The sequence below is a fragment of the Urocampus carinirostris genome, chromosome 5, assembly GCF_059441175.1.
Source record: "Urocampus carinirostris isolate Australia breed hairy pipefish chromosome 5, RoL_Ucar_1.0, whole genome shotgun sequence".
Taxonomy (NCBI): domain Eukaryota; kingdom Metazoa; phylum Chordata; class Actinopteri; order Syngnathiformes; family Syngnathidae; genus Urocampus; species Urocampus carinirostris.
The window spans coordinates 19890492-19916814 of NC_142353.1; the positions used below are offsets into that span (position 1 = coordinate 19890492).

Sequence of the window (26323 nt, forward strand, 5' to 3'; positions counted from 1 at the left end):
AAAAAGGTGCACACAATACAAAATCTAACTTACGGCAATGTCCGGATATTTTTCGACATCCCGAAAAAAATGTTCGTATCTATCGTAAGTCGAATGGTCGTAAATAGGGGAGCATTTGTAAGAACGTGTAAGACATGTGAAATAGGTTCATTTTTTTGGGAGATTTATGGTCCGCCAGCATATTTTGTGCAAACAGTGGTTGTAGTTTCACGTTCTGGCAAGTGAATATAAAAGTTTTATTTTTACACAGATTTTAGCGAAAACTGGAAGGGTCCCTAATGGAATAAAGGAATGTCTATGCATAAAAAAACTGAAAACAAAACTGTGAAGTTGAGTTTTTCAATTCTCTTTCCTAAAATTACTTAACAATGGATACACAACAGAGAAAATTTTAAGGAATGATTGTGTTTTACCTGCTTAGTGAATGCTTAGTTGCCTGTTTATGCATTCAAAAACTATACAAGAATACCCTCCTCTCCCCAAAAAGGAATACAATTTATTTGTTATAGTTAGGCTAATGTCTTTGACAATAGGCTGTTTTCAGGCTGACGTCTTGAAATTTGTTAGCATTTTCATTTTCATGAAAAGATACATTGAAAAGCATAAAAATGTCACGGTTGCCATGGCGCCCAATTGGCCCTGCCCGTGTGGCGCCAGCTGCAGCTTGTTGACGGATGGCTCCCTGTCAGTATTTAAACTCTGTCCTGTCAGTCCCCCTTGGTCGCTCCGTCTGCGAATCTCTGTTTTTACACGGCAAGCCCTTGTTCGCTTGGCCCGTTTTTTGCTCCTTTTTGTCTCCCGCTACAATCTGTTTTGATCTCAACCACGTCTATTCTCCCGTCCCGAATAACGATCCGTTTTTGATCTCCAATCAATAAGGATTTCCAATCCCCGGATCGTGGGCGCAATCCCCTCCCTTTCTCCTAATAAAACTTGTGAAACGTTATGCGAGTGGGTCCTGTTTCCGTTCTGGTCCTGACAAAAAATGTACACAATATGTAACAAAGTTCACATTTTTGAGAGATTTTTTTTGTCCGATAGCATATTTTCTGCAAATAATTTGAGGTCTCAGTTTCAATGACGTTCAAGCAAGTGTCTATGAATGAAAAACTGACAGTTTCTAAATCAAAATTTTAACAAAAAGTTAACTTTTCAATTCTGTCAAACTCTGATTTAAAATAATTTAGCAATAAATATCCAATAAACAATAGAAAAATCGAAAGGAATGATTGCATTATGCTAAAGGTGGTTAAGCCCTGCTCGATTAGTGCTTAAACTTTTACGTGCTTATCATTTTTTATGCATTCAAAGTTATAAGAAAAATACACTAAAATGTGTTTTTGGGTTAACATCTCTCACAAACGGCCATTTTCATGCATTTTTTTTCACGTTTTCATTTTCACATGACAAAAAACATTATCCCTTCCAGGACCGGCCCAAGCCTTCATGGGCCCTAAGAAAAATTTGATTTGGGGTCCCGTATTGTTAATTTGCATACCTAATAAAACTCCACGTTCTACTCCAGCGGTGGGCAACTATTTGGAGTCAGGGTCCGAATGTGACATGTTACAGTTCTTTTGAAATAGATTAGTTTCATCAAATTGGTTTTGAAACTATCAGAATTAAAGCAAAATAATATATTAGATTCCTGTTTTAAGCCCTTCATTTGTTATTCAGTTTAGAAGTATTACTGTAATTTTTTTTTTAGTATTTCTGAATTTGGATTTGAATTGAAGTTCTGTATTTTTTTGTAGTGTAACTGTAATTTTATTTTTGTACTATTTGGTAGTATTTCTGGAGACATTTCATGTAGTATTTCCATAGAAGTATTTTTTTAGTATTTCTGTAATACTTTTGTTGTACCAAAAAAGTTAACCACTCTTGGGGGGCCCCTAGTGGTTGCGGGTCCCTAAGCAGCCGCTTAGCTCGCTTATGCTTTTATTTATTTTTTAAAAATCTGAATAAATCATATTGGTTTTTTTACATGTTTTAGAAATGTATAAAAAATTTATTTTCACAGATAATAACAAATATCGGAAACGCCAATTGTGCAGTAGAGTAATGTACATGGACGAAAAAGTTTATATTCAAACTGCAAAGTTGAGGTTTTTTTTCCCAATTTGTCAAGCTGTGTTCTAAAATTAATTTGCCACCATGAGCACCACCAGGCTGTACTTGCCCAAGACATATCACAGGAAATAGTTGCCTTACCATACAAGTGGTTAGGAGATCCAACACAAGAGAGAAAATTTAAAGAAATTATTTTATTTTACCCCCGCGACCCTGCTGAGGATAAGCGGGGCAGATAATGGATGGATGGATGGATTTTATTTTATTTTACTGTGTGTGAGGTTGTTTAATCATTTATCAGTTGCCTGTTTATCATTTTATGCATTCCAAAACAATACAAAATCACAAAAATATGTATAATATGTCACAAACTTCACATTTCCGAGATATGTTTTATCCGTTATACCATATTTTCCGCAAATAATTTGAGAATTCAGTTTCAATGACGTTCAAGCAAGTGGAGAAAAATGACCGTTTCTAATCAAACTTACCAAAACGTTAACTGCAAAGTTGAGCTTTTCAGGGCTTAACCACCTTTAGCATAAGACAAAAACACAATAATGTTAAAGTTAATGTCTCTCACAACAGACCGTTTTCGAGTCTTCATTTTCAAAAGACGTTCATAAAATGCTCACATTTTTTTAAGTTACTAATATAAAAATGTGTGATATGTAAAATGTTTTTGAAATGTTTGAGAAGTGTATCTGTCCGACAACATATTTTCACGTCAAGGTGAAAACCCGTATGGCCTATGTAAAAATTGTTTTTTACGTGTTTGAGAAATGTATATTTGCCAGCATATTTTGTGAAAAGAGGTTGAAATTTTAATGAAGTCCACGCAGGTGTCTAGGAAGATTTTATCTTCGATTCAAACATTTTAAAAACTGCATAGTTGAGGTTTTCAATTCTGTCAATGTTTTAAAATAATTTTGCAATAATTGATACGTAGTAAAATAATTGTGGTATGCCTGCTCATTTGTATGTATCCAACTATTAATCTTTAGGTTAATATCTGTCACAATAGGCCATTTTCGGGGAGTCTTTTCATTTTCAAAAGAAGAGACATTCATAAAATGCTCACATTTTTTTGAGTGATATGTAAAATGTTTTGAACTGTATCTGTCCGACAACATTTTCACATCAAGGTGAAAAACCATATAAGCTATGTAAAAATTATTTACGTGTTTGAGAAATATATATTTCCCAGCATATTTTGTGGAAAGAGGTTGACTTTTTGAAGTTCATGCAGGTGTTTACGAAGATTTTTGTCTTCGATTCAAACAATTTTTCAATTCTGTCAGCGTTTTAAAATAATTTTGCAATAAATTGTGTTTGTATGTATCCAACTGTTATGTTTTCAGGTTAGTATCTGTCACAACAGGCCATTTTCAGTATTTTTTTTCCATGAAAAAAATCCATTTTTTTGTTCTTGCAAAGAACTCCAAGAAAGTGCCTTTGAAAGTTTTATTTTCACACAGATTTAAACAAAAGATAGGAAGATCCATTATGCGGTAAAGAAATGTCAATGAAGAAATCACAACAGTCAACTTTCTACTAGCGCCGGCTTATCTCCTCCTCCTTCGTCGGTACCTCCTTCGCCTGCCAACTCTCCTTCTTCTCCTCCTTGGGTACCTTCTTCTCCTCCTTCTCACAGACCTCCTCCGCCTGCGATATCTTCTCCTCCGGTAGGGTCTTCTCCTGGACCTCCTCCTTCTCCTCCTCCCCCTCCTCCTTCTCCTTCTCCTCCTAGATCGCCTACGCCTGTATCTCCTCCTTCGCCTGTATCTTCTCCTTCGCCTCCTCCCCGTCGAACTCCTTCTCCTTCTCCTCCGCCTGCGGCGGGGTGTGGCTCGCCTGCGCCTTCTCCTCCTTCTTCTCCTGGCCCGGGCTCTGCGCACTCCGTGCTGCCTGCCAAAGCTCCCAGGTCGGGATGGATTGACCTTCAGGCGCCTCCCATTGACGCGCAAAACATACTTACGCGCCAAGAGAGTGCGGATGGCCACCCGCAGTCGGCCTCTGTTGCGGCCCACATCGTAGCCGTTTGCCTTCAGAACCCTCCTGAGACCGGGTAGACTGACTCCTGTTGTGCCTCCATACGAGATGGCATTCAGGACCAGACTGGACACTGCGGCCCTCTTCTTTCTGGGTCGCGGGCTCATCGCCGTTGGACCGTCTCCGTCTTTGGAAACTGGTCAGTAGGTCCTCCAAATTAGACCAGATTGATTTGCTAGCTGATGGTGGTGATAATGCCGAGGAGTGGTCTACCTGCGGTATTTATTGGTTTTCAGCTCGCTGTGGCGTGTGCGTTTCAGAGGATTAAAGCCTTTTAGACAAAGTTTGGAATTGCGGTGACGCATGACGTCATCCGGACTCAAGACCTCCTTATTACAAACATTATTGGGAATTCTGCATTTGAGGCATAGCGGGATTTAACTTTGGATTATGGGAGTCAGAGCACAGGGACTCCTTTGCAAAGCGAGTAGTATGGGTTTGAGTAAAACAAATACTTGGTGAAAATTTGGCTGGTATCTTGCACATGCGCAGTCGTGTGAGTTCGGACTTCTTGGGCTTTTTGACCACTGTTGAAGGTGAGACGAGGAGGTGACACCATTCCAAGAAAAAATATGGTAGGGTTTTCATGGCGTGCACTACCCAGAAATGGTATGTACATTATTTTAGCAGCTTAATTCAACAAAAATAAATTATATTTCCCTGTTCAAGCTCACGAGCAAATAATTAGTGTATATAAAATGTACCGTACATTGTCTGCTACCACCTTACTGACAATGTTACAATTATGACTGATCACTAAAAGAAAGCAAAGATTAAAAAAACTTTATCGAACAAAATGCAGAAATATTCCCATACACAACATTCACAGCAATATTGCGTTAATAGTACAACCAAAGTGTATAATAAACAAAAACACCAGAAGAAAAAATGAAATGCCAGGGGGTACAGATAAGTTACATAAAAATACAAATATTTTGCAAATATTGTTAGATTTAACGGCCTTCTGATTGTGGGAGAGCTCTATGGGTAGAATACCGTTTTACTTCACATTGTAAGGCAACAAAAGTTTTATACACATAGTTTGAACCTATTGTCAATCGTATCTGCTTTAAAGTTACAGATTTTTGCCCAAAATCTTTTTCACCACTGGGTGGAGCCAAAATAATTGAGTTACAGTTTCAGGGTAAGTGGAACAAAATGTACATTCAACATCAGTTTCTTTGTTCAATCTTTTTTGCAATAATGAAATTGGGAAATTTGCTGCGGCACACTAGTCAAGGACTCAGCACACTACTTAAAAACACTTAGCCAATGCAAATTGACCCCTGGATGGCCAAATAAAGAGATATGGGGGCCACAAGACTACTCAATACCGTATCAACATTTTAGACAACAGGTTTTTCCAAAATAATGTAACTACGACCCGATCATGGGCGTAACCAGCCCGTTTTTGGGGTGCCCTAAATTCAACCCAAGCACCCCCCAAAATTATAATGTTTTTAAAACTCTTTTTTTTCCTTATTAAAGGGCAGGATATGCTAAAATATGATGAAAAACGCAGGATTTCTTGTTTTTTTAAAGTGAAACAAAACGAAAATGTGAAGAACACAGTGTCGGAAATACTCCACTGCCTTGAAAAGATTCCATTTAATTCTTAGCACCACATTATAGTATTTCCGCAGTAGTATTTGTGTATTGTTTTCTATAGAATTTATTTTGTAGTACATCTGTTGTATGTCTGTGGTATCTTTATAGTATTAATGTACTTTTTTGTGGTATATCTACAGTAGTATTTTTTGTAGTATTATTGTACTTTTATTCTGTAGTATTTCTACAGTAGTACTTTGTTTTATAGTATTTCTACAGTTTATTCACAGTGTATTACTGTACTTTTATTTTGCAGTATTTCTACAGCTGTATTTACCGTATCACTGTATATTAGTATTTATATTTTTAGCATTTCCCTGATATATACTTGCAGTATGTCTGTAGTATTTTTGTATAATTTCTGTGGTAATATTTCGGTAGAAGTATTTTTGTCGCAATATTTATGTAGCAGTATTTTCTGAATTGTAGTGTTACTGTAGTGGCATTTTAGTAGTATATCTGTAGAAGTATTTTAAAATATTTCCATGCTAGTATCGTTGTAGTCACTCTTAAGTTTTTTATATTACTAAAGTTGTAATTTTGTAGTATTTTTGTTCTCATATTTCTGTTATAGTTATTTGTATCATAGTATTACTGTCATAGTATTTTCAAGTACTTCTATAGTTTATTTTTTTTAAATCAAAATTAAGACAAATTTTGTTGGACTTGTATTTAAGCACTAAATTTGATATTTAGTTTTGTAGTTTGCCCACCCTCGATCAGGGTGTTCATCAACCCCAATGCTCTGAACCTAAAAACGCCCCTGGACCCAATCGAAAAATTACAAATTGAATAGCTTTATACAACCTTTTCAAAACTTGAGACTATTTTTGCTCAATAAAAATAGTTGAAAACGGGTTCTGGGCAATTTGCAATCAAAATAAAATAAAAAGATACATACAATTACAAATACATTCTAGGAAAATTAATAGGGGTGTGTGTAATTCATGATCTGGTAAATAAGAGATGACACCAAAGTTATCACACTACTTAAAAAAGATTTGAAGCTCTTACGCTCATCGTTATATTTCAATTTTCTTAAAGGCGCAGTACAGAGTTTAGAATTTTCTTACTCTAATGCCATCTCCTGGCTTGTGTCATTATTGCAGCCTCTGTCAGCTCATTCATGATGTGCGTGCCTGTACATGCATTTCTTAGACATGCTCGAATAAACTCTTTTTTTTTCATCTTTGTTTTCGGGTTTGGGTTAGCGTTTGGACTCAACCTGAGGCAGGCCTTTTCTTACTTTCACCCTTTTCATGCTACATATGCAGGGTTGAGCATGATGTCAATCTCCAGCACCACCTCTGGACTGATTTATTGATTGATTAATTGCTTGATTGATTGATTGTATGATAGTCCCTGTAATTTATACAACACTACTTTTTGGATACATGTTTACCAGAGCTGTAATTTATGATTTTATTTGCAAATAAAAATAAAGACACACATTAAAAAGTAAGTTTTTGTAAACATAGCATGTACTTGATGAAAAAGTTATCTGTTATTGTTCCCTGGAAGCAGGTATTTATCAGATATATTTATCAGTAGGTAGGTATCTGTATTATGATTAATCTAGACTTATTTATACACCCCAATTTGTGTGAGTGTGTTTTAATTTATATGTGACTTATAGGCTGCGAAACGACTGAACCGATTTTCGTGAAAATGTACACAGTTGTACTTTAGGCCTCTGTGAATGTCTTTAGCTGGCTAGTTTAGTGTCAAGGCACCCTCAATAAATACCAACATAATCAATACACATCTGCTTTCGAGTACAATCAGCTCAGGAGCTGCATGCGGCTCTTTGGCACTCCATAGTGTCTCCCTGGAGCATTGTCAACAAAACACGGCCCCAACAACCTTGCCCAAGTAGAATGCCCGGCAGCGCGGTCTATCGATTTTCGTGAAAATGTACACAGTTGTAATTAAGGCCTGCGAGAGTGTCTTCAGCTAGGTTTTGTGTCAAGGCACCCCTCATAAATACCAACAAATTTGATAAACATCGGCTTTTGTGTAGCCTGTTTTTGGGGGGGTCCCTAACGCTCTCTGGCGGTCAAATTGGATATTGCAGCTCCCAAACACCAACCACTCCAAGCAGCCCAATCAAATTTATCAGCTTGGCAAGGCCGGGCCATTTTCACTGTCAATCAGTAAGTAATAAATTATTGAATAATCTGCTAGGACTGGATTTAAAGGAACAGAATGTAATATTCAATGCCTTTAAGTAGTAAAGAAAATGTAATTCATCAAAAAAAGAATACAGATTTAAAAAATCAGCCAAAAACAGAATTATGAAAGAGTGTTTTTTTAAATAAATACTCATTGGTCCAGCAATTTATATTTATTTGTTGTGAGCCTAACTTAAAGGGACATGACATAATTGTCAGCCATCTTGCGGTTACAGGTAGCCAAAAAAAAAAAAAAAAAAAACTGGCAAAAGGCTGGGCAAAAACACGAGAGCAAAAATCATTCTTTTTGGTCACTTAAAGTCTCTGTAGTTTGTATTCCTGGTATTTTTGTTTTTGGTTTGATGATATAATACAATGACATCTAGTTGCCAATTAATACACTATCCCTTTAATATTCAAACATTTCCCTCCCAAAAAGCCTTGGAAAAAACATGAAGCAGTTTGGTCATTTTTAGTCTCTATAGTTAGTATTCTTACCAGTAATTTTTAACACTCAGTTTCACGACTGAATATAGTAACATTTAGTGGCAAAATACCACATTGTTCCTTTAAGATTGAACCATTTTAAACCCAAGAAACCTTTTACAAATGAAGGCCTTTGGTTATTTTGAGTCGCGGTACTTTGTATTCCTGCGCTTTAGAGCGCTCGTTTTCTGTTTTATGACAGAATATAATCTAGTAGCCGAATAATACACACGGTCCCTTTAAGATGGAAATAATTTCACCCCAAAAAGGTTTGTCATAAAAAGAAGAATTATGCAGTTTGGTCACTTTAGATGTCCGTAATTTTTATTCTTGTGATTCTTAGCACTCGTTTTTGGTCGCACGAAAGAATGGTGGTCAAATAAAACACTGTGCCTTTAACTTTGTGCCCTTGATGTGAACTAAAACAAAGCATATCTTATCCGCCCTGTGAAAGAGAAAGTTTTATTATTGCTTAATACACTATAGTATGTAATTAAAATGTGAGCATGGTTTTGTTGGACTACCTGATCTTGCTTTCCTCCATTTTTCAACATTACATTGTTCATTTAACTAACAACTTTTTTTAACATTATTTACATTTAGTTAATTGTCTTTTATATGAGCATATTTGGTTTTGGAGTAACCAAAGACAATTCAATTTAATCAAGTTTCATTACTTCAATATTGTGGTATTCGATTTGTTACCAACCAGTTCAGAGTGTCCCCTGCCCACTGCCCGGAGATAGCTGGGATGGGCTCCAGCACCCCCGCGACCCTACTGAGGATAAGAGGTGCAGATAATGGATGGATGGTTTACGTTACTGATTAGATTTTGCAACAGGTAATTGGTAACTTTATCGGATTACATTTTGAAAGTAACCCCCCTCCCCAACCATGTTAAATAAACATTTTACAGCAATGGAAACGTTAAATGTCATGTTTGTCCTACGATATGAACCATATCAAATCAAAACTATCTTTCCCGCCCCAAACTCTTTCCATTTGTAATTTTTTTGGGAAAAACGACAAGATGCCAGTGGCCAGCTCTAAAGAGCCGCATACGGCTCCTGAGCCGCGGGTTGCCTACCTACAGCCTATATCCCACCCCTTTTCCTGGCACAGCCAACCCAAATCCTGTTACACGTGTGTTCAGATTAGCCACCCCATCTGTATACACTGGGGCAAAGGCTAGGTTCACATTGAAGTGAAATCAGATTTTTTTTTTGCATGGACATGACATGTATCCGAACTGTTCATGTCCGTCTGAAAGGGACAAATTTGTTTTTTTCCAACCAGACCCTGGCCACTTTTATATGTGGTCCTAAATACGATACATATCCTATTTTAAAATTAGACGCATTCACGCGTCCTGCACGTTATCGAGAGGGGGCAGATGTCACTATTTTGCCTTCAACCAGGCGCTAGGAAGCGGAGAATTCAACAACCACGGCAGACGAAAACACTGAATGTCATGATTTGACACGTTCACAAAAGATGACCACTTGTTTATTTCGTAACTGACACAACAACCAACATCCTATCACATCCAGCTGGATTCGTAAGATGTTGCTGCTGTGAGGAACAGCGGTGCTCATTAATAAAGTGATCGTATCCTCTGTTGATACTTAACAATACCTACATTTAAATCACACCTCACGGAAACCATTCAATGGGGGGAAATCCATGAGTACTTCCGCAAACACGAGGGCATTGCACGTGACGTCCCGTGTCCTCTTTTGCGCATGCAAACCAGTTGAGGCGTTTACACAGGAGAATAAGTTGTATACAACATACCTGTCAACCTGTACGTTTTTTCCGTACAAAGTACGTTTATTATGCATTTTAAGACGTGTTAACGTACAAGAAAATCCGTACGGAAAAACGCAAATTTGTCAATTATGGGTACCATCTGTTATACACGACTATCACAAAACAGCAAATCAATCAAGTCAAATGAGTTCGCCGCAGTAGCCTCTATCTCGGTATCGTTTTTTTTTCGTTTGGATGCTACTGTGCGCCAGGGGATTTCCCATCATGCATAATTCCGTGGTAGTTGTCTAGTGAAAGGAAGTCCGTTTCTTTTTAGAGAACCGGCTTTTTCGGCTCAACTCATTAAAGAAAGCCGGCTCTCAAACGGCTCACTTGCTTTGACGCATTATATTACGAATTATTATGTTGTATAAAGAAGTTAAGAAAAAAAGGAAGTATAAAAGGAGAAAATGAAAAAAGACAGCTTTGTTTGTTATCCCTTTATTCAGTACATTACCAATAATAATTTAATGCAGAAAATGAATTCATAATTTGAATAAGAAAATTCTACTTACCGTATTGTCCGCACTATAAGGCGCACCGGGTTATAGGGCACACCCCCAAAAAATAGTTATTGGTCCTATGTTTTCCATACATAAGGTGCACCGGATTATGAGGCGCTACAATGGAAACGTCGACAAAACAGTGAGAGTTCAGTCAAACTTATTACCCCCATAACTTTCCGAAAGCTTGCAAAGAAGCAAATACGTGTCGTAGACACGTGCAGATGCGGTGTCCGTACGATGTCACCAAACAAACATTTCTTAGTTTCCATTTTATTTTTTGCTGGCAACTGTGTGGACAGCAAAGTAAGAATTTTATTGTGCAGGGAAACGGGGTTATTTACTGTGCATATGACAATAAACACTTTGATTGAATTTAGTTTAAAAATAGACTCATCACAGAAACATTAAGATCATTCTAAAACAAGATACCGAGAAAATATAAATCCGCATAGCTCACCTAAGTTCTCTTGCAGCCTTCACGTTTATTAATGATACGTAACCATAGTCTTCTTACAACCGTGAGTGTAGTAAATCCAGGAGAGTAAAATATTTACAAATACATAATAGTAAATATAGTTTCTCTATGCCGTAGTGCAACCCAACGTTTGATTCACATTCATCTTTTTCGGCCAATTGCAGGCTTTGTTTTGCCCCTTTAGCCTATGCGAGCATGTAAATGATAAACAGGATCCGCCCCCTTTACCTCCGAATAACTAGCCAATAGTGACTGATTCAATTGATGATTGACACATTGGTTAGGAAATGAAACGCCGGTATATAGATCCCAGCATACACCATGGACGACTTCGCCTTCGGGGGAAAATCTAGTCGGCGGCTCCTTGCTTTAGTTGCAAGACTTTGCGACTTAACATTGATCCATATATAAGGCGTACTGTATTATAAGGCGCATGGTCAGTTTTTGAAAAAAATAAAGGCTTTTAGGTGCGCCTTATAGTGCGAAAATACAGTAATTATATTTGCATGTATTTTTCCTTCTACAGTGAACGTCCAAGCTACTTAATTTTTTTTTTTTTTTTAATAAATCTCATTCATGCCAAGCAACTCAGAATCTCACAACAAAATGTTAATTAACAATATAGATGATATAACGAAAAACATGTACAATATAACATGTTAAACTACATGGACAAACACGTTTGAAAAAAAAAATATGGTGCAAGATTTTTTTGTAGTTTGTAAGGGCATGGAGCCGCGGAGTTTGACAGGTATGAAACAAGCAGGCATTTAGTAGGGAATGAACAGCTCGGCAGTGTTAACCTAGCCTAAATCTTGATACTCTTAGATTATCAAGCAGCTAAATGCACTCAGTAAAACAGCATTAGTTTTTTTTTGGTTTGAACAAATTTATTGACACTAATAACAGCAAACATGTGTCAAAACTTTCTGTTCTCCCCAACAATCAGGAAGGAAACTTTGCTGAGTGGTGGGGACTTGCACACCCCCTCGACGTTCGGATCATGTGAACGTCTTGCGTCATGAGTGACGTCACACTGCCTGGATCCCTCGTGACTAAAGACTAAAGGGGCCGACGCGGTAACTCGGCAGGTTGGTGTCCGCCTCATCTCTTGAGTCCTAACCACCTACGCGGCGTTAAAACATGGACTGCGGAATTATCACCTCCAAAACGGTCCTCCTTTTCCTCAGTCTGGTCTTCTGGGTAAGTTATAGTGTTCAGTAAATCTTTCAAGCTTTTAGTTGCGTCCTCAACATAACAGCAGTGTTTGGTTAAAACGTTTAACGGGGTTCTTATCGCGTCTTTGATTTTTACGGAAGTTCAATAAAAAACCTATTTCCGCATTATTGAATCATTTTCGAATGTTTTTTTAGTCTAGTTTCTTATTTATTAACTGTCGACGTCATTTCATTTTTATCCACATTTAAATCCTTTTTTGAGATTTTACTCTTGTCATTCTCTGAACGATACTGATTTTGGGCCACACTGCAAACACCTATTTTAACCAGGGTTGGGTAGGGTTACTTTAACTGGATTACTTTCGATTACTTTTGGATTACTCCAATGCCAAATATGCTAATAAAAGACAAAATAAACTAAATATGACTAAAATGTATGACTCCCAACACGTGGTAAGCTTTCTCTCCTGGCTTTGATCGCTTTGATCTCCGGCAAAACTAACATAAAATGCGACAGAAACGAAATGAAAATAAATCCAAACAGCTTGCCAACATCATTTTTGCCGTTCCATGTATTTCGTTACTCCCCAAGCCTGCACAAAATTGAGTCATTTTATTCATATTTATTTTCTTTTGTCTTTTGATAGCATATTTGGTATTGGAGTAATCCAAAAGTAATTGAAAGTAATCCAGTTAAAGTAACCCTACCTAACCCTGATTTTACCTGGGTCTAGCCGTTATGATCGTAATGAGTTCAACTAATGAGTTCATTTGTGAGCTCTTAATCAAATGAAAACAAACGTTGAGATCTGTTGACTACAGCAGTGGTTCTCAAATGGTTTACCTGAGGACCCACTATTCCACCCTAATGAAAAGCTGCGACCCAAATCAAGAAAAAGAAATTCACTTCTTAAATGTATCGAATGAAAGGATTCTGCAGGTCAAAGCAAAGAGCGTAGAATATGTTTACCTTTTAAACAAAGACAAAATGACTAAAAGTACTGTACTCAGATATAAGCGACCCCCTTGATACTGCTTTAAAATAGCCACACACTAAAAGAACAATTATACAACTTAATTGTGTAGATTATAAAAATCTGCATACTGGGAAAAGAGCTAGAAATATGACATTTACTGTACATTCGAGAAGTCCTTCAATGGTCGAGACTTGCACAATATTTTCGTATTTCGCAATAATTTCCATCTTTGACTCGACCGTTGTTGCTGTTTCCCCACACGTCCACCTGATCACTTATTTTTTTGGGACCCATTATTATGGGTAGAAAAATAAAACAAACTAAATCACAATCAAATGAGATGTGGTCCCTCTCAAACGCAATTGGGACGGTGCTGATTGACAAAACAGGAATAATAATAATAATAATAATAATAATTTCCTTGTATTGTCATTCTGTGTAACAATGTACACAGAACGAAATGTCGATTGCACCTGACCCGTTGTAGCGAGCCGATGCAGCCGCAGCCAACAGAGGGCGCCGCCGACCACTTTTTAAGTCTTAGGAATGACTCGGCCGGGGCGCGAACCACGAGAATGGGACGGGCATTATAGCCATCTACTCTGTAATTGACCCTCCATTCTTTTCCTCTCAGCATTATTTTGCCAAGGCAAATGCCCGTGACCCACTGCAGGGTGCCGACCCACCAGTTAAGAAGCACCGGTCTAAAAGGAGGTCAAAACATTTTTTTTATTTTTATTTTATTTTTATTATTGTGTTTTATTCTGTGTGCCTCAATCTCAAGCAACCATCGAAGGCTGAGTCAATTTTGCCATTCTAGAGTCGACTATAGAATTGAAACATGAAATGATCATGGCTTGGCTTTAAGAGACAGGTGAACTTGAAACGGGGCAAGGGTGGTTGGATCGATACAAATATCGAGCGAGTAATTGGGTCAGATCGATACCAATGTCTTAAACAAATCAGGGTTCCTTTCGATCCTTGAAAAGTCTTGAAAAGCATTAAATTCATTAGTCCAAAAATAAGGCCTTAATTTGCATTAAAATGTCTTAATCCAATTTTCAAGAATCTTAAAAATGAGAACACATTAATAATCATAACTATAAACATTCTGTAAAAGTAATTTTTAATGAAAACAATGCTTCGTAAATGTAGCAGAAGAATTCTTTGGAATGAGTCCATTTTGACCAAGGATCCATGATGTACTGTACTTTTTATTCATGGTTTTCCATGTCTAAAACTTTGGAGAGTGCTATGTTCTTCAGACGGAAATTTTTCAATTGGACCAACATGTGCATTCAAAATTAATAAATATATGTTTAAAATTGCCTCCAAATTATAAGGTGGTTTTTTTTTTTTGTTTTTTTTTTCTTTATCAGCTTGGTCTTAAATTTGATTTCGAAGAGCATTTAAAAAAAGTATTAAAGTCTTGATTTTAACTTGCCTCAAGCTGTAGGAATCCTGTTAATACTGTCTTCCTCTTTAAACTATCACGATAATAATGATGGTGTGTTTTAGGATTAGAAATACATTTATAACTTTCAAATTCAATCCAATTGTGGTTTCACTTCATTTTTGCTACAAATTGTATATTCAAAATATTTTGCAAAGATGTGCCATATTTTTTGGCTGCTAATAAGATGCACCCTCAGAAATACCCCCTTGTAAACTTTTTTTCATATTAAAGACACATTGAACTGTAAGGCACATGAGATTGAAACAGTAGATAAAAAAACGTATTTCACAGAAAATAAATATTAGGGAAACTGGTTTCACAGCTAAAATGAATCTTAATTTATGAATGGTTACTGTAATTTTAGGCATTTTATTGTAGTTATGCATTCGCGAAGGTGTTTACCGTATTTCCAGCTCTGTGAAGGCACACTAGATTATAATGCGCATTTTCAAATCTCTGGGAAATTTGTTTTTTCGGTGCGCCTTATAGTCCTGAAAATGCCGTATTTTAGTTTGTTTGACTCTTGACTTTTGTGCTTAGAGAGTATTAATACGAATATTCTCGTTTTTTATGCTGTTAAAATTTGCGTTGTACTTATTTAATAAAAAAAAAAAGAACATTTTAAATTATTTAATTATCATGACATTACCCAGCATAAAGTGTCGGTATTGATAGATTCTACCATGTATTTACTTGGATTAGTTCGATACTAAAGTACCCAGTATCGCTACCACTAATAAAGCATAGTCTGACATCCGGCTGTTTATGACATCACACCCCACAAAAGCGTGCAACCATGTGGCAATTGGGATAAAGATTTGCTGTTGTGCTTTGGATTTGAACTCTTGGAAACTTCTATCTTAAATGCTGTATGTTATCTTTTATCATGACTGAAGGTGCTGTGTTGTGGAATGTGAGTCATCGTGGGCCTCATTTGCAATTCTATTTTTCTCTTTGTGTGAAAAAAAGGAAAGGGATTCCTGAAAGCGATCAATAGGATTGAACGCAGACCACAGATGACAATTCTTGCCTGTAGGAACCTAAATTTTAGCATACTTTTCGTCTTTGCAGCTAACATAAAATTAATTCGACTCATATCTCAAACGAGGAAGCCACTTTTCCCACTGCTCCGTGCTTTTACGGTCCCCCAATTGATTGCTGTTTTTGCTCCTTTTATCAGCCCTCTTAGTTTTTGATTATTTACAGTAAAGTAAATGATCAATGTCTTAGATATTTCCAAACTATTGTTCTAGACCCTGAGCATTTCAAAAAGATGTAAAACACAACTTAACTAATACTATTTAGAACATTTTTTTTCCTTACCTAAGCTTACGAACCGCTTAAATTATGGCCAGTGGGTTTATGTCCATGTCAGTTGATATGAAATAGAATTTCTACCCCTTGAGAGATAAAGAATACTTTTGCTTTTTAACTCATCCAAAACCAAAATATTATTCAGGTTGAACCAGCTCTGTGGCCTTGGAGTAAACTGCTGGTTCGCACCCCGGCTGAATAATACCTAAGACTTATAACATTGGTACCAATTGCCCCCCTGTTTGGCGTTAGGGGTTGGAATTGGGGCATTTGGTTACACAATGAATTCTGGCAGCACGGCGGCGCAGTGGTTAGCGCGTGTGCGGCACAGTTCTGAGGTCGTGGGAACCCCCTGCGTGGGTTCAAATCCAGTTCCCGGCCTTACTGTGAGGAGTTTGTATGTTCTCCCCGTGCTTGCGTGGGTTTCCTCCCACATTCCAAAGTCATGCATTTCAGGTGAATTGGCCGGTCCAAATTGTCCCTAGGTGTGACTGAGCAAGCGAGTTGTCTGTCCCCGTGTGCCCTGCGATTGGCTGGCCACCAGTTCAGGGTGTCCCCTGCCCACTGCCGGATGATTGCTGGGATGGGCTCCAGCACACCCGCGGCCCTACTGAGGATAAGCGGTGCAGCTGATGAGATGAGATGAGGTTACACAATGACTCCCAACAACACGTCGGTTGGGTAGAACTATTGTCCCATCATTCACTGTACATAGTTGCACGTATGTATATGCGAGCCGACCCCTGATTAATCAGGGATAAGGCAAGGAAAACAAAGCTATTATTCAGATTGTCCTCTTTTGACTATTGAGGACACATGAACAATATTGTGAAGAAACTCTGATTCAAGACATAGGATATATATAGGACAGACCTACCGGGGCGTGGGTCATTTTGTAGCCGCACAGAAAGAAAAATGTGCCTTATTTTTTGCCTTTGCCATATTTATCCGTGTATGCGCTCATTTTCTTTTCCATTAAAAAAAAAGTGGGTGCACATTATCATCGTAATGAACCGCCGGTAATGAGCAATAAATGCTCAGTCATCAATTACCATTGACCTCATTTACTTGCGTTTGATGCAACAGAAATCAGACCTGGATCTTGGCGGTGAGAGCTCTAAATCAAGGAAAAGGAATTTGATGTTATCGCATCATCACACTATTTATACCCATGTTGCACAACGTTGTAATGAAGTATTATTGGAAAGAGTCCAGCCAAAACAACGTTGTACAACAAGGTACCGTGAGTATAACTAGTTTGATAAGATACTATCTAATGCCTTGCCTATGTTTTCTAGATCTAGGTCTAGTGATTACACAGTGGAAATGGTCTTGTTATTATTGGAATTATTATTATTACAAATGTTATTGGGTCAAACCGCAAAAAAATAGCCCAAAATTAAACTGATCAGTCTTCTAGAAAAGGTTGCTGAACACTGGTATAAAAGAAAATCTAGTTCATGGAAGTTTAAGAGTCATTTTTTTTTTTATTTGTATCCATGTTGAGAGGGGAGCGGGAGACTTAAAATGTGGTATCTCCTTTAGAATTGCTCAAAATGCCACTGACACAGACATTTCTTGCCACTACAACTGTAGGTTCTGTTGGATTTGGCCACATTACACAGAGTGGCTGCCACAGTTCCACGCCAACAAGAAAAGCAAAGCCTCTTTGCTGCACCATTTCACAGCAAACGTTCATTCTTTCTTTGGGAGATTACGGGGCAACCCTGAGGGGAACGAACAAGCCCATGGTCGTCCCGTGACTGTAGAGTGATTAGCAGACATGAGTCATGAGGCTGCCAAATGAGAAGAAAGGTGATCGCTTGCTTCCACAAAATGTCCTTAATTGACATTAAGGTATCTATTTTTCCCCCAGTTCACTGATAAAACCTGGTCAAAGGTGAAAAGGGATTCAAGGTGCGCTGATAAGTATTTAGTGGATCGCAGTAGCTTGTCTTTCTCACGGATTAACAGATAGTATGAACATAATCTCAATGTGACCGTCATTTTTATCGAGTCACATGTTGGCAAAAAAAGAAAAAAGCTGGTCATGAGGTTAAGCACTTTTTTGATAAACTCACATGGGACTACAATAGATGATATCAAAAACGCTCCGTTTTCGTCCAATTTCTCTGTGCAGCTGATTTTTTTGTCCTATTACTGATACCAGTGAAGGTCACATTATACAAGATTTGGTTCAACAGTGGTCAAATAGACTTGCTTGCATGGGTATCAATAAAATTAGGTTTAAAAGAGGTCAGATTGGCTCTAGAAGTCCATAATGGACTATCTTTCATTTAAACAAAAGACCAAATCATAAGTAAACTCTTATATATCTTGGTCACGTGCCACCGAATTTAAGAATGTGTATTCATATAAAGAAAAATTGGTGAGCAAGAGAAACCTGTCCTGAATGTAGTATTTTAAATTTGGGGTAGGTCAGCATGAGATCTTACCTTTACCTTATACTGCATGAAGTTGCGTTCAATATTAAAAGATTGTGATTCATCAATCAACTTGCAAGTATCTCTTGTGGTTTAAGCTGTGAGGAAATTGTCAAATCCAGTCCCCGAGAAAGTTTTCTGTATTTCCAATTAAGGGTTACAGACAGCGATAAAAAAATCTAGGTTCATTCATCTGATCATATTAGAATATTTTTTAGGTTTTTAAAAGGTTCAATTTGGTTCACTAGACCAGTGTTTCTCAACTGGTGGGTCGCAACTTACCTTGGGTCCTATTTCAGTGGGCCGCCGGCCTTTTGCCTTGGCAAAACGACACACAAAAAAAAAATGAATGGTCAATTACACTCCTAATGATAGGTGACGATAATGCCCTGAAAATAACACCGTCTTTTATGCCACAGAAAAAAGACCATTAAAGTTTGTTTACACACACTGAGCATGGCCAAACACAGACGCAGCAAAAATATATGAGATCGATTTTATCAACTTAAAGACAAATCTAGTGAAGTGTTTTAGTTTTTATCATCATAACTAATTGAGAATCAATGGAAATATTTTTACCTGTAGTCATTTTTGGTTTTACTGGTCATTTAAAAAAAATAATCAATATATTACATCTGGTTTAAACTGCACAGCCCTTAATTCAATAAATTTGAGAAGTATAATTTTTTTTTTCTTGGTTTGGGTTGCGTCTTGTAGTCGGTGTAAGATGATTGGTCTTGAGGCCAGAACATTTCTTGAGGCCAGAACAGTTGAGAACCAATGCACTGGACGTTATTTTAAGATTTTTCTAGATTTAATTGGTCCAGCCCTCTGCTGCTGTGGCTTGTAATCAGGATAAGATAATTGGTCTTGTAGCCAGAGAAGTTGAGAACCAATGCACTGGATTATATGCATCATTTTAAGATTTTTCTACATTTAAATAGTCCAGCCCTCTGCTTGTAATTTTTTTGGCCCTTCTCCCATATGCGCTTTTGACACCCCAGGTGAAAGTAGACTGTGATTGTGAAGATTGTGTGCCTTTTATTTTTTATTCCAGGCTGCAGGTGCGGGTTTAGCCTACGTCGGCTCTCAGGTGTTGAGCAGCTATGGCACCTTTGAGAACTTCATCCAGAACAAGTACACGGTCGTCCCGGCCGTGGTCATCATCGGCATCAGTGTGTTCATGTTCATCTTTGGCCTGCTTGGATGCTGTGCCACCATGAGAGAGTCCAAAGTGGGCTTGAGTTTTGTAAGTTCCACATCCTGGAAACGAAGCAACACCACTTTTGCAGCACAAAGTCCGACTTGAATTTTTCATTCGTCTTTTGTAGTTCTTTCTGATCATCATGGTGATGTTTGCAGCTGAGGTGGCCGTTTTGGTGCTGAGCTTTATCTACCAAGGCAAAGTGAGTCTTCACTGACAGGAATCGATTGTTCTTCTGTTCATCAGCTAATTATTAAGCTCAAAAACACTAGTGAAATACTTTTTTATTTTCTTTTAAGAAAAAAAAGCACTTTATTTTTCCTTGTTTATCTTTTTACCTTGGTTTTCAAGTCAATATATGCTGTTATATCTTAATCTTTTTTAATAATGATTGCGTTCGTTTATCCAACAAGACTTACAAGTTGAAACGCGTCACTTCGTCGACCTCGGCAACATCTGCTGGTTATTTTCCCATGTTACTTATAGATCCAACATTCTCTATTCAATCAATCAAAATGCATTTGTGTAGCACTTTTCAGGCAACAATTTTTACTTCAAAGTGAAGCATAAAATAAGCGTACGAAATAAAATGTCCTCTTTTTCTTCCACCCAACGTGAGTGCACAAATAACTCTCCATAAATTCTGTGTTTAAATGCAGTTCACTTGTTTACGTCTACGTGTTAATTGTGACATTAAAAAATGGAAATTGAAGATTAAAGTCAAGAATGTCATTGCTTTTTTATTATAATTCTAAATTTGCTTTGTTTTATTTTGATGTGTTTGTAGATCAACGGGGATGTCAATCACTCCATGAACGAAGTTTTTGCAAAGTATGATGGCGATGGCCCTGAGACTAAAACAGTGGACTACGTGCAGACTCAGGTTGGTTGGATGGTTTGCACAGCATCATTTTTAATTGTCGTCGGCGATGGAAATAATATTTTGAAATTCTTATTCTTTGTTTAGTTGCAGTGCTGTGGTGTGAGCAACTATACGAGCTGGTTCAACACAACCTGGTACCGGAGCCACAACAGCACAGTGCCCGTGTCCTGCTGTAAAAACGTCAGCGCACCGTGCACCGGCAGGTTGGATCAATTAAACTTGCTCAACTTGGAGGTAAACTAAAATATGATTGCTAGACATCTTTGGTCACAGACTGTTGTTGAGATGGAGCACGAAAAACGTCTCTGTGCTTGTGTGCCTACAGGGTTGCGAAAACAAGCTGGAGCAGTTCCTGCAGGATGTGCTCAAGTACGCCATGTTGGTCATTCTGGGCTTTGCCGTCATCAAGGTAAAATAACCTTAAGATGGTTTTGATGCTCTAATCTGATTTTGGGAGTGTTTGAAACGATGAGTCTTGCCACCAGTAAATTAGCTTTAGTTGTTTAAATTTTTGAAATATTTTTTTAATTTTATTATCTTATTTTTGTATACATTTTTGATGACTTTCATGTGTTACATACGTGATTATAAAAGAAATGGGTAATCTTTAGAATTTCTAATAATCATCATTTTTAAATGGTGTGATCATTTTTACGAAAATATAGAAATACTATGCCTACGTAATGTATGTATGTATGTGTGTGTATATATATATATATATATATATATATATATATATATATATATATGCTAGCAGCAACAAATACCTTGAATTTGTTTGGAAAAAACAACCCTGTGCGTTATGTTTTTAAAGTTATTTTGGCTGCAAGGCTGCTATTGGGAAATGTGAAGCACATTGTAAAGCACTTTGGGAAGTCATTGACTTGAAAAGCGCTATATAAATGCAGATCATTTCATTTCATTTTGTAAAAAAAACATCTGCAAATATTGGATATTTTGTTGAAAATAGCAATTTTGTTGTAAAGAACTATTAATTGCTAGCAATATATGGCAAAAACTGTAAATTCGCTTAGAGTGATTGATAAGTTAAGGAGAGTTCATAATAGTGTTATAATTTATAATATATACTATGAAAAAAACCTTCTGTTCTTTTTTCATAATTTCTAACTTCTGTATTTGATTGTTTTTAATTGAGAAACAAAGTTAAATATGTTTAATAGTTTTGCTCATATTAAGCATTTTGTTAACCCCCCAAACAATTACTGAGAAAAGTAATGTTTCAAATGATAAAAACATATATTTGCAAACCCTAAGAATATTTTATTTGTAAACATTAATGTTTTACTTATTTTAATAAATTAAATGATTGGCCGATAGTGACATATAAACAGTTCATGAGTCAGAAGAAGGAACAACGGTGTGCAATAATAGTTAATATAACAAGATGGATAGTCATAATTTGCAGGTGTCCAATCCTAAAACCAGGAAAAAAGCCATCATTATCCAAACACAACAGAAGTGGGTTGTAAAATGATGCATTTGATAATGGAAAAATGCATTGTAAAATAATAAAACAATGTTGAAAACGGGCTAAAATATTCCCTGGTGTAGATAAATAGTTGCTGTTTAAAATGGCATTTCCAAAGTAATTGCATCAGGAATCAATGTTGTATGTAATGCATATACAAGTTTGTTAAAACTCATTGACGATCCAAAAGATCTATTTATTTTGTGGGGTTTTTTTTTTTTAGTATATGATCTATTTTATTCTGAAAGGGTTGAAAAAACATTTTTGATTCCCTTGAACATTAAGCACAAGTTTATTGAAGAAAATGTATCAAGGCACAAAGATGAATGAATGGACACACATTCAGCCTCATTTTAGTGCGAGTATCTCTCATCCCATTTATCTTGAACTCTAAAAACGTATTCTTGTGACTGTGCAGTTCTTCGGGATGCTCAGCGTGTGCGTGATTGCCTGCAAAAGCAAAAGTCGAAGGAGCGGATACCAGCCTCTTTACGCCTGACCACAAACATCCACTTCACCACCTCGTACCTATTAATTCTTGCGTGTCCATCATAAACTCGTGTGAATTGGATCCAACGCGAGCATGTCCAGCCTAAATGTCATTTAATTGCATTTTTGTCTGAATTTACCAACATTTCCACAAGAATTTACCCTTTTGTCATTTGTACCATCCTATTGAACTGATTTTTTTTTTCTTTCTTTTAAAGCTATACCTGGTTTGACGTGTTATTTTCCCTTCCGTTACGCTAATTAGAAGTTAAAAAACTGCACTGTATGCACCACACTATGTTTAATGCCTTATGTCGGGTTAGGGTATTTATAGCTGACTTGATTGAAATAATCTAAATTAGTCTTGTTTTAATGAGATTTCGGGTTTTTTTTTTTTAGGCAAGTTAACAGTTTTGAATAAAGTTAAAGCGCTAAAGATTGTCTTTTGAAAATAATAAAAGTATTTCACAGAGGTGATTATACCACACACTTTGTTGGAGTGTACTTATTGTTTTGGTGTTCTTGGGGATGTTAAGATTGTTAACGTTGATTTTCAGTGTAATAGAATTGGAGTGTGATGTCATCTGCAGTGACTAAAACGATCCTGCATGAGGCGCTGGTCTCTGCAATTAAGTGAGAGAAAAGTAAAAGTACCAGGAATGTAAAGTCAAAATGTTGGATGAAATGCATGTCTATACATTATAGTAAACGAATGGGGGCCAGAGCTTAAACCCTTGCATGGTTATACATCCGCATATACTATTTATTTAAAAAGATGTTTGACAAATTTGCCTTTGTTTAATTGGTCATTTGCATTTTCTAGCCATTGGTATGAGTTCGCATCTGACACCCCCAACCTCTCTTGTCATTGTCATCTTCTCCTGTCATGTCTATTTTTGTGCATTGCCAGACAGCTTTTCTTCTCTCCCCCCGCCCCCCCATTTGGTCTCTTCTGCCTCAGGTGTGTTTTGAACGTCTCGCACTCACATTCCACCCATCTGCTCTCCTTTGTGCTTTTTTTTATTTTTTTACACATCACTTGCTATGTGCAGCAAGTGTATTATTCAGTGAGTCACTTTATATCTCTGCAAAAAACATTTACTTATTAAAAACAAGTGTACCCTGTATAGCCTTTGCCCTGCAAGTGTAAAATGGAACTCAATGTTCACTGCAGCTTCATTTGTGTCCATCTGGGGCAAATGAACTTCATTCTGCATTTAGCATCTACCATAGTGCCTTTCGTAGCACAACCCGAACTGGACATTAAAAGTTTTCTCAACCTACCAGAGTGGAATGTTTTCACTTAAGTCTCAAATCTAAAGATGGATCTTCCGTCTAAAGGAGGACAGACCTTTTCTTCTGCGTATTCAAATCAACATTGGGTCGCCAAACGAAAAAGGTAAAACAATATGGGTGTGTATATGTATATATATATATATATATATATATATACACGCTGATCTAGAGAAGATCTGTGTGGAGGAGTGGGCCAAGATCCCTCCTGCAGTGTGTGCAAACCTGGTGAAAGACTACAGGAAACATTTGACCTCTGTAATAGCAAACAAAGGCTACTGTACCACATATTAACATTCATTAACTCAATTGTTAAAATACTTATTTGCAGATATATCAAATTGTTAAAAAACCATGCATTGTGATTTCTGGATTTTTCTTTATAGTTTATCTCTCTTAGTGGACATGCACCTACGATAAAAATTTCAGACCCCTCCTGATTTCTAAATGGGATATATATATATATATATATATATATATATATATATATATATATATATATATATATATAGGGATGGCGCCACCAGACACCCAATACATGTCTTTTCTTTTCCTTTTCGCTCAGCATGAGCATAAGCTAACCGCTATGCAGTTCATTTTAAGCGAAACCCAGCCTGTTTTATGTTTATGCACACATATATATAATTCGTTTATATACTGTATACTCTTCAATTTCTTTTTTTTTTTTTTTCAAATACACCAACATGTGTTACACTGAAAACAACTAGTTGTAATTACCGGATGGACTAAATACATTATTAATCATTTACATATCCATTATCTGCACTGCTTGTCCTCAGTAGGGTCACGGGGGTGCTGGAGCCTTCAGGCAGTGGACGAGGGAACACCCTGAACCAGTTGCCAGAGACGCAGGGCAGGGCACGCAGAGACAGACAACACACCCGCTCATTCACACCTAGGGACAATTTGGATTCGGCCAATTAACCTGACATGCATGTTTTTGGAATGTGGGAGGAAACCCGGAGTGCCCGGAGGAAACCCACGCAAGCATGGGGAGAACATGCAAACATAGCACAGGTTAGGATTAGGACGTCAGAACTTGACTTGACGCGCTAACTACTCAGCTGCTGTGCCGCTTATATATATATATATATATATATATATATATTTGGCACTTTTACTGTCTCACGCATGAAAAAATAGCGTTTCTACAGACTTTTGATATTTTGCATTAAAATTATTCATGTAGGCTTTACTGTTTTGTCATTTCATTGATTTCTGTTGACTGCATAATTGCATGAGTCGTTTTATAGCCATTCATGTAATACATTTATGTATGTCAGGTCATGTATTGCTACGCCAATTAACAATGCCTGTCAAATGTTCATCAGAAATTTAATGAATATATATATTTTAGCTGTTGAGGTTCTTAAAAGCGACGCAAAAACTTACAAAGATGCTCTTGACGAACTTTTTACAAGAGTAATTAATATAGGTCCAATCCCGATTCCTCTGTTCCCTCGTCTAAGAGAGAGTTGTTAGTTCTTTATAAATGATGAATGAAATAAATAAATAAAAAAAAGCATTAGAATTAAAATTTGAATTTGCAAATGCGCAACAGATAAAGGCAAAAAGTGCTGGTCAGACTAGTTCAAGCTACACTTTATCACTCAGCCTGGATTGATTTCTTCAAATTTCGTGCGATGCCCCCCTGCATCAACTCAGTGCAACGCCGTCAGGTTTCTATTGTAATGTCACGTCGATCTGTGTGCCAAGAAATTAAAAATACTAACCCTTCAAATTAATCAGTAATGTGTGTTGGTGTTGTTCTCGGTGTAGGGATTTCATGCACTGTAATGATCGATCTTAGCAATAAGCATCCTTCTCGGTTCATCTTACAATCTAATCCATGTTGTTTGATTTATGGGCTGCAGTGGACCATTCTCCACCCTGATTGGATGGAAACATGGACATCTAATTTAATTCATCCATCTATCTTCCGTGGGCAGTGATCCTCGCTTTTGACACAACAGTTGCATGAACACAGTGCCTCAGTAACTGTTCATTTTCTGCAAAACCACGAAAGAGAGAGAGTGAGAGCGAGAAGAGAGAATTACAAGTAAAGCGTCTTTTCGACAAGCACCTGGCTTCGGCAACATCAAGTGGACATATTTCAACCTGCAGCTCGTTTTTCTCTTTCACTTCTCTGAGCGTTCTTTTGCGGGCCAGATTCAAAAAGTCCACCGGTTTAACACCCCTGATCTACACAATTCACATAGGTCAAGTCAAGTCATGTGTATTTATATAGCCCTTAATCACAAGGAGTCTCAAAGGGCTTCACAGACCACAGATGAATGCAAACCACAGATTATTATTACACCATCCCCTAATCTGAAACCTACATGAGGGCAAGGAAAAACTCAAAAACCTCAACATGGGGAAAATGAAGAAACCTTAA

General features: G+C 37.2%; 1 protein-coding gene across 2 annotated transcripts; it reads left to right on the forward strand.

Moving 5' to 3' along the window:
* The first annotated feature begins 4487 nt into the window (after positions 1 to 4487).
* On the forward strand, positions 4488 to 23098 carry tspan36 (tetraspanin 36). 2 transcript variants are annotated; one of them, XM_088336103.1, is made up of 8 exons: positions 4488 to 4731; positions 12127 to 12380; positions 19604 to 19795; positions 19878 to 19952; positions 20538 to 20633; positions 20718 to 20867; positions 20959 to 21042; positions 22541 to 23098. In XM_088336103.1, exons 2-8 carry the CDS (start codon positions 12321 to 12323, stop codon positions 22619 to 22621), a joined length of 738 nt encoding a protein of 245 aa, XP_088192229.1. In that variant the 5' UTR covers positions 4488 to 4731; positions 12127 to 12320; the 3' UTR covers positions 22622 to 23098. The 2 variants fall into 2 exon arrangements, with proteins under 2 accessions (XP_088192229.1, XP_088192228.1); XM_088336102.1 differs by having other exon boundaries at positions 4488 to 4658.
* The last annotated feature ends 3225 nt before the right edge of the window (positions 23099 to 26323 follow it).

Excerpts from the sequence above, each read along its gene's own strand:
- tspan36 (XM_088336103.1), top strand. The coding sequence starts at position 12,321 with ATGGACTGCGGAATTATCACCTCCAAAACGGTCCTCCTTTTCCTCAGT. Across the intron at positions 12,381-19,603 it reads TCCTCAGTCTGGTCTTCTGG|GCTGCAGGTGCGGGTTTAGC; the intron begins GTAAGTTATAGT and ends TTTTTATTCCAG. Across the intron at positions 20,868-20,958 it reads TAAACTTGCTCAACTTGGAG|GGTTGCGAAAACAAGCTGGA; the intron begins GTAAACTAAAAT and ends GTGTGCCTACAG.